The following is a 12,849-nucleotide window of genomic DNA, read 5'->3' on the forward strand; positions in this document are numbered from 1 at the left end:
AGGAATTGCTTCAACCCCCATTCCTACTCCCATCCCTCTCCTCTCCCCCCCAACACACATTTGATGACAACTGGCCATACTCCTATTTTTGAATATAACACTTTATAAACATGTAATCATGAAGAAGGTAAATATAATTATCCTTGCTTTATAAATAGCAAAACTAGTCTAGAGATGTAAAGTGAAACAGATGAAGCTAGGTGGTGTCAGAGCCAAGATTAGAATCCAGGTCTCTTATGTCTATCTAGCCCTTCTCTTCATGTATCAGAAGTGGTTTTTTACCCAAGAAAGCTTATGCCAAAATAAATTTGTTAGTCTTTAAGGTGCCACCGGACTCCTCATTGTTTTTATGTCTATCTGGACGATTGTGCTTTCCAGGCAAGTTGTTTAGATCAACTACCTCAAACTATCACACCTAAACCCATTTTTAGGCACCTAATTGTCTTAATTTTCAAGTGTTCTGAGTATCTGCAGGACTTTCACTAAATTCAGACATCCAGGTTGAAAAATTGCAGTGAGACAACTTTGCTGAACCAATTTCCTCATACACAGAAGGAGAACAACATATCTACTACCTACCAGCATCTTAAATCACGCATGTTTTCAGACCTCCTGTATAGTAAATATCATTGCCCCCTATTTTACAGATGGAGAAATGGTCATATGAAGGCTAAGAGACTTGCTTGTGGACAACTGTGATTTAGTGGAGCAAGTATAGAACCAGGAGACCTAGATTTTGAGCCTAGTTTTTATATATTTATATATATAAAAAACTCTGAGCAAGTCACTTCACTTCTCTGACGATCCCCTGTAAAAATAGCAAACAATATTTACCTACACACAGTGGTGATCTGGAGCCGGTTCGCACTGGTTCGCTAGAACTGACGAGGGACAACCGGTTCTAAAAGGGCTTCTAAATTTAACAACTGGCCAAAAGCAGCCCCTTAGTCGCCGACTCTGTGGGTGCTCCAGCCTTAAACATTATTTAAACATGGACGGTTGGATGGGGCAGGAGTCCCGGGGAGTCCCGGCAGGGGTGGGCCCCCCTCCCGGTTGTTAAGATTTTGGCAGCTCATCACTGCCTACACCATAACTGGTAAAGTGCTATGTAAATGAAACTATTACAGCAGTCCCATGCTTAATCTACTAATCATGTGACTTTGGGGAAGGACCAACTCTTTCTCCTCCAGCTTTTTCAACATTCACAACTGTTTAATGTTTTTGTTTTAAACCGTTAAAACAGATATCAGTATCAAAAGGGCAGGATTCTGGCAATTCGTGTGGCCAGTGTTGAATTCTCATTGCATAGGCAATTTCTCTGCTGCTGTAAAGCCAGTGGAAATGACTCCTCTACAAAACCACCCTGGGTGTAGGGGGCATATCAAGGTAGGAAGGCATCAGACCAATCCTTCTCTGGCATAAGATAACTAAGAGCCATAACTGTAAATGGCACATTGGCACCCCATAAGCCTAACCCAAAGGGTTTGGAAGAGAATGTGGCCCATAGTTTCAAACAGAAGAAGTTTCCTAGTTACTTGCCCTATTCTCCCCAGGTAATTATGTGAGTCCAACTAAACTGATGTGAGATCACTAATATAAAAGTTATAACATGAAATATGTTCTAATCAAGCCCTTTGATTTGTCATCAAGAATTCTGAGAAGCAAAATCAAATATGAACCTATTAACCTAACAATCTTGTACTGACACAGAATGCCCACAAAAGCTACAGACATATACTAGATGTTTCAGAGTAGCAGCCGTGTTAGTCTGTATTCGCAAAAAGAAAAGGAGTACCGGTGGCACCTTAGAGAAGTGAGCTGTAGCTCACGAAAGCTCATGCTCTAATAAATTTGTTAGTCTCTAAGGTGCCACCGGTACTCCTTTTCTTTTTTAGACATATACTAAAAAGAGTTTTAAAAAGCTGACAAGAACATCTCAATTGGCTGACAAAATTTTGAATGATTATTATTCAGTTCTGAGACTATACAAGCCAGACCTCAGAATAGCCACACCATAAGCACAAAAGTAACCAGATCTCACTATGATGACATCAGACTGAGCTTTGATTGCTATGTAGATTATTCCAAAATATCAGATACTTATTTGTCCTTGCTCCTTAAATGAATTTATGAACAGTTTAGACCCCATTTTTAGGTCATTAAGCTTATACTGGTGTATTTTCATATACACCAAGAAGCTGTAAGAGACAACTTTCCATCCCTCCCTGTGTTGTAATCTATGGCTTATTTGGACATTGGATAATTGCTGCACTACAAATCCCTCTCACTCTTCGTGCACTTTGATTGATTTTATGAACTCTCTCTGGGTAAATGACAAAGAAAAACAAGGAAATAAGGGAAGGAGAGGAAGGAAAAGAGGGAGGGATGCAGATATACATTACCCCATAAGGCAGCACACAAAATCTCAGAATTGAATCTCTTCTTGTATTTGCGAATCTCTGGGGTGTCACTTTGTGGTCGTGTATTAGTAGGATTCACATTGACAACTGATCCTTTCCTGGTGGGATCTTGCCTTATTGCCTCTGACCTCATGGCTTCACTAGAAAATCCCACTGGGAAAAAAAAATAAAGTAAATGAAATACTATCTTCTAAGTGCCAAATATTTACCATATACTTACTTTTAAATAACCCAGATCGGTAACTGATAATATTAAGCAAGTCTTTCTTTTTGTAAGAAATGTAAATGGAAAAAAGGAAATAATCTATGCAATCCAGTGCAAATCAAGTAACAAGCATGATGGAAACATTCTAAACTACTTTAAAGAGCAACTCAAGTCACTGAACCTTTTTTTTTTTTCAGTTGTCTTCTTGCATCTACATTACTTACCCACAGAAGTCACAGTTGTCCCACTAGATGGAGAAATCTGTAGTAATCTGGGGTCTATAAAAGGTGTAAAGGAGGAGGAAGATTTGTGTTTCTGGAGTGTGTTACTAGCGGACTGAGTCTGCAATGTAAATTTCAACTTTATTAATATAAATGACAACAAAAAGTGACGATAACAATGAACATTTCTAAGTCACTACAGAACTTTACTGCTTTTCTGAAGCCCTTTCCCACCCACCCCCAACCTTCTACACTTCCTATATACATACAGCAGGCACCATAGATGCACATTTCACACATTACCACTACATGTAATCAGTGTGTTCTTTACCCCTATTATCTCAGATTTTAAAGGAGATATTTGAGGAATGGCCACTACAACAGGCAAAAAGTAAGGCAATGTCTCCTTACCACCGGTTAAAATATGTACGGTACTTATGAAGTTATTAGAAGCTAGCACTACTTCGTTCCATATTTTAATTTTCTATTTGTGAATTGCCTACTACATACTTCTATTTGTTACGCATCTCCTGAAATGAGCTTGTTTAATATGTTATGGAATTTGATCTCTTAGTTTGGGCAACAAAATCTAAATAATCTGGGATCAGGCATTCACTTCTATGATTAATGAAATTTCAATGTCTGGTACTTCATGTTAATTCTCTACTTTTGTTTTTTTAAACTGAGCCTCTTGCCAGAAAGCTCCAGCAGTTTCTTCCACCATCATTTCACATAGCAAATATTACACCTGTATCAAACAAGGGGCTCATTAGTGTGAAAGGTGCAGTAAACAGTGATATGAAGCTATGAATATGTAGTTGATAAAAGCACTGATGCTTTATTTAGTTTTGTATTCTAAACACAAAAAAGGTAGAAAGACAAGTGAAACAATGAACTGTTAAAAGTGGAGATGGAATGACTGAAAAATCCTTGCCAGTTTAGTGAGTTAAGTGTTATAGTGAGAACATTGCACATTAAAGCAGAATGGCACAAATAAAAAACAATCAAACAGTGCAAGTGTGTTTCTCTGTACGTGTAAAATTACTGTGGACAAAAGGAATGTGTTTCTGCTCAGCTTGTTTTATGCCTTTGCAAACAAGATTGGAGGAGCTTCCTCACTGTTAACCAACCTAAAGCCTCTGTCCCCTCTAAATCTCCACCTTCCTCACCAAATACAATTACACAGGACCCTCGCTAGAACGCGCGTCTATATAGGGCGAATTCGCATATAACGTGGTTGTGGTCATGGATCCCAAATATAATTACTTTAATTGCAATTCATTTGAAGGCGGTCCCCGTGCATGGATCCCAAATCCCGCGTTCTAGTGAGCGTTTGTTGTATTGGGCTTAATCATACTGAACTTTTCTGCAAAGCAAAATATTTTCAACCACATTACTAATAACTTCAATGCCACCACAAACAACTGCCATGATCTCCTTATCAAAACTCAGTTTGAGCTAAATTGATTGAACCCTGCTTATTTGTTGCTTAGACCAAAGTAATGAACAGGTATATCCTTGAATCACTGAACTGGTCTATGTAATCTGTCAGAGTATATTTTTACAAAGTTAAAGACTAGTGAAGCACAGCTGAAAATGAATGACAAGCATTACACGGACTGAACTTCTGTGACAAAATGAATGCTTGCTGTCACATGGTTCAATACGTTTCACAAGCGCTTTTCATCCTATTGTGAAAATTGTGCATCACCATTAACTCAGGTTCTTTGGTAACTGTACACAGAATACCTCAGCCTGGCACCGATGTCAAAGCACCTGTGTGTTTAAAGTTCACTTCTATTCTGAGAAGCAGCAGCATGTTGTTGCACATTTATAGTGGCTGGTTGACTCTACATCATACTTGTTTACAAGTCTAAAGATATTTTCTCTAAAAGCCAGGCCTGCCTGTTCAACCTGGAAACTGAAAGTCATGCTGGGTGCTTTCCTTCTCATTCCTCACCACCAGCATTACAGGATGTGTAGGACAAATTCATTCACATCTGTGCATCCCCATCACCTTCACAGAGTCGCAAAAGTACAAGGATTGACTATATAACTGGGATTTAATGAACAACTCTGTTGTTGGTTTAGAAGAATGAAACATAGTCCCTCTTTGCACTGCAGAGCCAGCAAAGATAACAGGAGTAAAATTCTGGAACAGTGAAGTCCTCAGATAGGACTCCAACTAGAGATAGAGAGCAGACTTGGAGAATAATCAGGAGTAATTTTTCATAGCACAGCTAGATCTTAAAAACCTGAAGAGCCCCTGTAGTACACTATTCCAAACAGCTAGTACCCCAAATAACCTAGCTTTCCTGAAATGGTCACCAACCCCATGTGGCAATTTCAAAGAGTAAAATCCTTCAATGAGGCTAGAATCAGCTTCCTATCCTGTGCTGGTAGTTTGCACAAGTGAGTTACTTGCACATGCGTAGTTATTTGCTCCTTTTTTATGGTAACATCAAGACAAAATTATCAGGTTTGATTTAATTATTATTTAAAACCCCAGCAGATTCCTTGCAACTAGTCTGTTCCCAAAATACAGAAATTTAAAACAAAAAACAAAAAAAAAACCTTTTCTGAATATATGGTAATCAAGTTTAATTTAAACAAAAGCCATGCAATTAATGACTCACTATAGAAAGCAAAAATAGTAAACTAGCAAGTTTGGGGTAAAACTGATCTAGAGTTAAGGGCTTTTCACACAGAACTGAAATGTGTTATTTTGGGGGGAGGGAGAAAAGTGACAGAAAAAAGCAGGGGAAGATTGGCTGGAGTTCCTCTGCAAACTAGCTATTAGGCAATACTGGAATAACCCTAAGAAAGCAGCCAGCTGTGGTGCAAGACATACCTCATTAGTAGTTAGCTTGTCCTGGGGTGTCTGTGGGGACATGATGGGTGTCGGCTGGCTGGAGGATGGGGAGGAGGAGGTGGAAGAAGTGGAGGAGGAATGGCTTTGCTGTAAGAGATCTGGCAAGAGGTGAATGCGACCGGCAAAGCCATTGCTCTCATGATGGCTGGTACGCTTTGTGTCAACTGTACTCTGTAGAAAAAACAGGCACACTTGTCTTGCTCAAGTGCTGCTTAGGGCTTTCATCCCTATCAGCTTTATCTACTCGCTCTCTCTCTCTCTCTTTTTTTTTTTTTTTAAAATGTACCGATATTCTATGCCTTGATGCCTGGGTTAGAAGTGTGCTGAGCTTCCAGAACTCAGTAAATACTGCACCTCTGGCGAGCAGAATTGAGCCTCTCACTTAATCTGATTCACTTGCAAGGCCAGCTCCTTTACCAGAAGAATAATTGTGCCAGTAAGTCTATGCTGCTTCTACTATGGCTACATGGAAAAGCTCTCTGTATTTGTTGTTTACCATCATTTTATTTAATTCTAGCTTGAGTCATGTTCTGATAAGAACTTGAAATCTGGTGAATTCCCTAATCTAGCTATTTAAACAGTCACCATGAAATCTTAATTAGCAAACCGTAGGGGTTCAACTAAAAAAAATTACATTCAGTTGCAAAACTCAAGAATGTGATTACTGAGGAAGTCCTAGCAGCTGACAGACTCATTAACAGATGAGCTAGTTTAATACACAAGGAAGCATCATCTTCACAATCGTAAAGATACAATATTTCAAAATAGAAGGAAACCAAACAACAAACCTAGATTCATCCAGTCACTGCCCTGCACCTTGTAACGTTCCCTCCCAGCCCCCAGCACCAATTGTTTGCTACCTTGCTTTTTTGTTAGTTTGTTCTTGACTTTAGGCTTAAAGTAGTTAAAAGAATCGAGCACTTTTACCCCCACCCCCTTCTAATTCCGAGATCCAGCATCTGGTTCTACCATAAAACCAGGTTAAGTTCTTCTGTACTGAGTGCTTTCTTCACACACCTGCAGCTTTTCTATCACTTTTTTTTGACATAGACTTTGAGGTGCTCTGCATGGTGCTATAATGGATGTCATTGCAAGGCATGCAAAACAGTAGCAGCAAGGGATGGAGGCTACTCTTTTCTCTGCATGCATCAAGTGTCTGCACATCCAAAATATGCTACATCTTTGTCTTGATAACATGGACAACAAATATAATGTAGAAACAGTATGGGTGAATGAACAAGTGGGTTAATGATCACAGTAAAGGCACAGCACTGTGTAGGGAAGGAAATACAATACCTGTCGGACGATTAAAGTACCCTCCTTGGAAGGTGTCATGGCAGGTTCACTCTCCACATCATCGTGGACAATCATGGTTTTCACTGACTCTGTTTCACCATTGCTCAGGTTCAGAGTTGATCTATCCATCAAGCAAGAAATAATTTGGATAAAATAACCCTATAGTATTTCTTTTTTAGCTCCGTCTTCATGTATTCGTATGAAGTGCATGTCATAGATCATTTACAGCGGCATCCAAAGTGGAATATTGACATAAATTATCAAGGAAGAGCTTCTTTAAGAAGCAAATAGCTAAACACAATTCTTCACCATTTATAAAATGCAAATGAGGGAAGAGAACAAAACACAATATCATAATTTGTCTTCTAGTAACACAAGACAAACATTAAGATTTAAAGGATCAAATTTTCAAATGGTGCCAAAGTGACTTAGGATCTTAAGTCCTATTTTAAAAAGTTATTTAGGCACTTGCTCGTTGACTTTCAAAGGCACTTAGACGAAATGCTAAAGTCACTTTTGAAAAAGAAACATTTTTGAAGATGTTACCCTGTGTGTTTCAGAAACGTGAGCATTAACTGACTGTTAAGTACTTTTGATGGACTCCTGAATACTGTCTTGGTAAAAGAGGGCTAATGAACGAAACATACATTGAGGTCTTTTCCCCATAGCCATACAAAATAGAAAAAACAGAACAACTAACACAGCTCTGGCATCCTCCGGCCCAGACGTAGATTCATCTGCTCCTTCTTGTTCCATATCGTCATCCTCCTCGTCTGTCGTCCCCGACTCTTCACTGGACGATGAATAGTCTGTCACCTTGTGTGGAGGTCGCACATCCTCTACAGCTCGCAATTCCTTTGCCAAGGCAGTTAAATCCTAATGAGAAAAAAGGGGAAAAAAATATGAAATGCAACAGTGAGGTTGCAGATTGGAGCAGAGGAGAGGCAACATATCAGCAACACAGCCCCTGGGACTGAGTTTGTTCAGTTTGTCGCTGCACTTCCATCATTCCCAGCAACAAGGGATTTTTTAATTGGTTTACTGATTTCTTTGTGCTTTACTGGCAAATTAAAAAAAAAAACCAAACCTCTAGAAATTTAAGACTATGTAGGTCTTTGCCCCCTCTTGCTCTCAACAGAACCGCTAGAGCAACGGACACGCTATAATACATTGTTTTAAGGAGTCCATTTTCCCTCCCCAACTGTTCTGCATATTGACAGGCTACAGTGCACAGAAATTTGGGCAGCAAAGTTGTAAGACAGCCTAAATTTACTGAGCTGTCTATTCAGCTGAATACTGTTCATATAAAATATTTCACATAGTTTATAAACTGATGGGATGGGAGCCACCAGCTTCCTTTAAAGGACTTCATTTGATCGGGGTATTTGAGTGCAATATTAGAATAAACATCAGATTCATAGATTTTGATTCAGATGGAACCATTGGAATCATTTACTCTGACCTCTAGATACCAAAGACGCAAAATGTAATGATACAGCATATATTTTTTATTTTGTGCAGTCAACATTCGATTGTAATAGCTAAGCACTTACCACTTCTCCCTGCACCATTCAGCACAGCAATGGTATGGTTGGGTCAAATGAATCATCATTGGTCCAGCCACATGAAAAGTACACAGGATGGTAGGAGAGGTTTGAAAGGAAGAAAATGAGAAAACACAAACATTCAAGAAGCAAATAAAATGCATTTAAATGTTTAACACTTCATAGTATGCAACTGCCAAACTGAATCTCTAATTCACTCACAATGCTTAGGTTCACCATGTAAGTATTTGTAATGGATCTATCTAACATCAAGTGAAAAATCAGATAACCAGCACAGTTAGGTTTAGCTTACAGCAGGTTTGTTGGGTCTGAAGACTTCCTTCTTCTCTTCAGGTTTTTTTACTGCATTTTCATGACGTTGAGACGGTGAACCTTCAGATTTGGATGATGCTACATGCGTCAAGACCCCCCCCCAAAAAAAAAAACAAAAAAAGGGGGGTCATTGTAAGTTAGGAATTTTTTATTTCATCAGCAAAAGGAACACATGGCCTTGTCTACACTGGGTATTTCAGCCTTAGGGGGCCAGCCACAAGTTTACCTGCACCAGTGCAAACCTCTTGTGCTGACAGGAAAAACCACAAGCAGCTGTGATTTGCACTGCAGCTTACCAGTGACTAAAAATATGGAAAGAGGCACATGACTTACAGCAGCTTTGCCCATCTATACTAGGGAATTAATAGTATGCAACACTGAGCATTCTGGGGTTTCCACAGACTATTTCATTCCAAGCTCCTTTCCCATTAGCTACCTCTATAGTGTGTCTTACACCATACAGCTGAATATGCTCTCACACCACATAGCAGCAGTGTCCAGCTCAATTCAAAAAGCTATAGTGAACGTTTTCTATTTTTGCTGTATGTTTACAGAAGGGGATTGGAACTGCTTTTCAGATATAATTTTGTAGGTTTTCATTGACACCTCCTCCAATATTAAAAAAAACAAAAAACTATCGAGGATTTGATCTCGGGTCAAAAGGAAACATGACATCTTGACATTAGGAAAAAAGAAACCCAAATGCGAAAATAATTAAAACGCTAATGAATCTAGCTCCAGAAAAAAGTATCTATCCTTGTACTCATGGAGAGAGTTGATGTGCAATGAATGATCAAAAAGTATCCGAGATGCTCATACATATGAAAGAAGTTAGTTCAAAGATCGTATATGAAAAGGAATGGACTCACACTGATGAATAAAACTGTAATTGAGTCTGAATTGGAGAAAGAGGCTAAAACCGACTATTCAAGATTTTTACACATACAACCCCCTCAAAACAAGGGCTATGAAAAGGGATGGCATACAGAGGATCAAAACTTCCCAGCCTGATACTTTACATTAAAAATTCCTTTTAAGTGAAGATTCATTGTCCTTCATTCGTATTACTATTATTATTAGCTGCTGCACAATGCAAACATTACAGATTAATCTAGAAATCCTAAAAAAAGGGTGGGGGGTAAGGGGAGAAGAGGACTTACATCTCATTCGGAACCGTTCACCAGAGCCACTCTGAGATCCAGGATGGGACCCTGGCTGTGAGCTGGAGTTACTTGAGCCCGAGGAACTGCCGCTGCCTGGTCTCGGCACGAGTTTCTCCACCCTCTCCCACAGCAGCCGAGGCTCTATATTGCTATCTCCAGAAAAGTGCATTTGTCAACTTTATTTTCAGATATCATATTTTAAACTTCAAATCAAGCTTGGTTACTGATCAATATTTCGTTAATGACTGATCAGAAGGAGTGTACTAATCCTTGTGCTTAGGATTTTCTCAGCAATTCACATCCTACACAGCAGCCACACTAGCCATCTTAATACCTGAGGAACCAAACTTTCACATTCAAAAAAGAAATTAAAACAATTCTTAATTGCTTTTTGTGCTTCTTTTTATTTGAGGACTGGCTATACAATACTACAACATTTGAGAGCTGAAAAGCCTCTGGGTTCCTTAGGACTAGATCCCTTAAATACTTACTACTGGGCACCATGCTTACTCCTGGGAAAAGCTCCCGCTGCAACCCAAGGGGACCATTTGCAGCAATACGTACAATACCTGATAGCAAGCACTTGCATGCCTGGGCCCTTTTTTCTAAATGTTAAGACTACTCTGAAAATATTGCAGCCCCTTCAAAGAGGCAGAGGCAAGAAGAAAATTCATTAAGGTTTGTTGAACTATTTAGTGCCAAAGAAACTCAACAGTAACTGCTAAGAGAGAATGGGTCCACTTTCCTCCTTCCTTCACATCCGAGAGATAATGCCACTGATCCTTTCTCTGCCTTCCAACTAACTTTTCCTTACAAAACAGGAGAGATTGGGAGATCTGGGGTTACGAACCTCGTGGAGTTTCTTTGCCCTGCTTGATTATTTTGCTGCCCACTGCCCTGCAGTGGAGAATCTCGACGTGATAGGACGGGAGACCTGGACGTTGTTCTCACAGGTACCTTGGGTGAAAAGAGAAACAGTAAAAATTAATGAAGAAGGGAGAAAGGGGAAAAATTAAGAATCTCCTGCCACAGCAAATACATTTTGAACATTATTCTAAGCCAAAGTCAGTATAATTGAACAAAATGAAAGAAAACAAACAAACAAACAAAAAAAAGAATCTTTAGCTGGGCTGCTGTTTGGATACTGAAAAGAACTGAAAAAGTTTAGACTAACATACCTAAATAGCTACCACACAAACATACACACCCCTTACCCCCAGACTACTGAGACATTTTAAAAGAATATGGCATTTTGACTGAAGCAAGGGACACACAAAGCAATTTGCTGAAATAGCATGAAGATTAGGAAAATAAAACTCAAAGGAACCAAATGAATGCCTGGTAATGGATCAGCAGGAGACAGAGACTGGTGAGAAGCAAGAACATATTCAGAAGAAGCAAATCCCAAGCAGAAAGGAAAAAAATATTGAATGTTTCTTTTTTGTTCAGTTCCATCTAAACTTTAAATAAGTTCATGGTTTACAGCTTGGTTTTCCAACCAGAAATAGAAGAAAATAAACTTTAAGCTATCATGCCAGGGAAGTTTTAAATTATTTCCTGAATATTGTAATGATTTTTTAACTTTGCATAATAAATCACTTCTCTATAGAGCTATAGTGTGTAAATATTTGTCATTTTCATCAGATTAATTCCTTTTTTTTTTTTTTTTTAACATGTTATCATGGGACAATTGACTAGATATCTACATTATAAACTCCCTTCAAAAATATATTCCCCAATAACGGCACTATTCTGTGGAGTTGGCTTTTCCAGTGCATAAACGATCACACCCTTCAAATTAAAAAAGGAAAAAAAAAAAAAAAAAAAAAAAAAGCAGCACACTTCTGTCTTTCTACTCCTTACCCTTGGAGGCACCTCGTCACTGTCTGATCTAGCCCAAGCCTTTTGAGTGGGGTCAGGTACCTCCGACTTAGAGTCAGAACTCTGATTTAGCACTTCACTGCGTGAAGGTGGATATGGGTCCTGAGAACGAAGATGGTGATGTGCAAATTTGGGAGAAGGGTCACTGAAGGAATGGGATCGCGAGACAGGGGAAACATTGTTCTTGAGAGATGCCAGATGGGACCACTGTACCTTACAAGAAAACAAAACATAAAACATTCAATGCGCTCTGTACAACTGGCTTTTTTAACAGAATAAAGGCGAGTGGGTGGGGAGAGACAAATTGGTTATGGCATAAGGTAAGCGTAAGGTGGAATCAAAAAGCAAGGAAGGTGCCCAGAGAACATAACAGACTTAGAACACGGCATGTATGCATTTTGGTGAGGTACGCTCTCCAAATACACATACACTAGTAACCAGAAAATAAACAAACATAAGATCTGCACTATGGGCCTGATCCAGAGCCCAATGAATCAACAGGAGCTTTTCCTCTGGCTTCAATGGACTCTGATCAGGTCTTACATAGCAGCACCTGTTGGATGGACAATTTGAAAGCAGATATCAAAGTGAAGAAATCCATAAGTTAGGAATACTGCTAAATGTGCAAACCTAAATATATTCTGATTTATATTATAACTAAAGTCTTAAATTTACTGGACAATACAAAACTTTTGAAGGACGATCATAAAACAAAAGCCTTTATTCCTTTACAGTCATTGCAGTATTTTTATATATATATTACATACATAATATGTTTATATATATGTGTATTATATGTATATTATACACTACTACATTTTATAATGCATATTATACATACACCATATACTGTACATACACACACACACAATGGATGCCCAGCAGCAACTCCATAGTTAAAGCCCAATAGCAGT

At 38.9% G+C, this 12,849-nt stretch overlaps 1 protein-coding gene across 8 annotated transcripts in view; it reads right to left on the bottom strand.

The window, feature by feature from the left end:
- MAP4K4 (mitogen-activated protein kinase kinase kinase kinase 4) overlaps window positions 1-12,849 on the bottom strand; it is a 251,706-nt gene that overhangs the window by 27,386 nt on the left and 211,471 nt on the right. For 3 of the 8 annotated variants that reach the window (XM_038398590.2, XM_038398608.2, XM_043514677.1), the window contains 10 exons: window positions 11,918-12,148; window positions 10,905-11,011; window positions 10,052-10,203; window positions 8,872-8,969; window positions 8,568-8,576; window positions 7,715-7,890; window positions 7,015-7,135; window positions 5,698-5,889; window positions 2,850-2,967; window positions 2,403-2,573 (listed from right to left, as the gene is read on the bottom strand). In XM_038398590.2, the coding sequence (XP_038254518.1) occupies window positions 2,403-2,573; window positions 2,850-2,967; window positions 5,698-5,889; window positions 7,015-7,135; window positions 7,715-7,890; window positions 8,568-8,576; window positions 8,872-8,969; window positions 10,052-10,203; window positions 10,905-11,011; window positions 11,918-12,148 (1,375 nt within the window). The remainder of the gene's footprint in view (window positions 1-2,402; window positions 2,574-2,849; window positions 2,968-5,697; window positions 5,890-7,014; window positions 7,136-7,714; window positions 7,891-8,567; window positions 8,577-8,871; window positions 8,970-10,051; window positions 10,204-10,904; window positions 11,012-11,917; window positions 12,149-12,849) is intronic. The other 5 variants (XM_038398627.2, XM_038398649.2, XM_038398598.2 and 2 more) reach the window with 4 other exon arrangements.

This window comes from Dermochelys coriacea, chromosome 1 (assembly GCF_009764565.3).
Source record: "Dermochelys coriacea isolate rDerCor1 chromosome 1, rDerCor1.pri.v4, whole genome shotgun sequence".
In the NCBI taxonomy this organism is placed as follows: Eukaryota; Metazoa; Chordata; order Testudines; family Dermochelyidae; genus Dermochelys; species Dermochelys coriacea.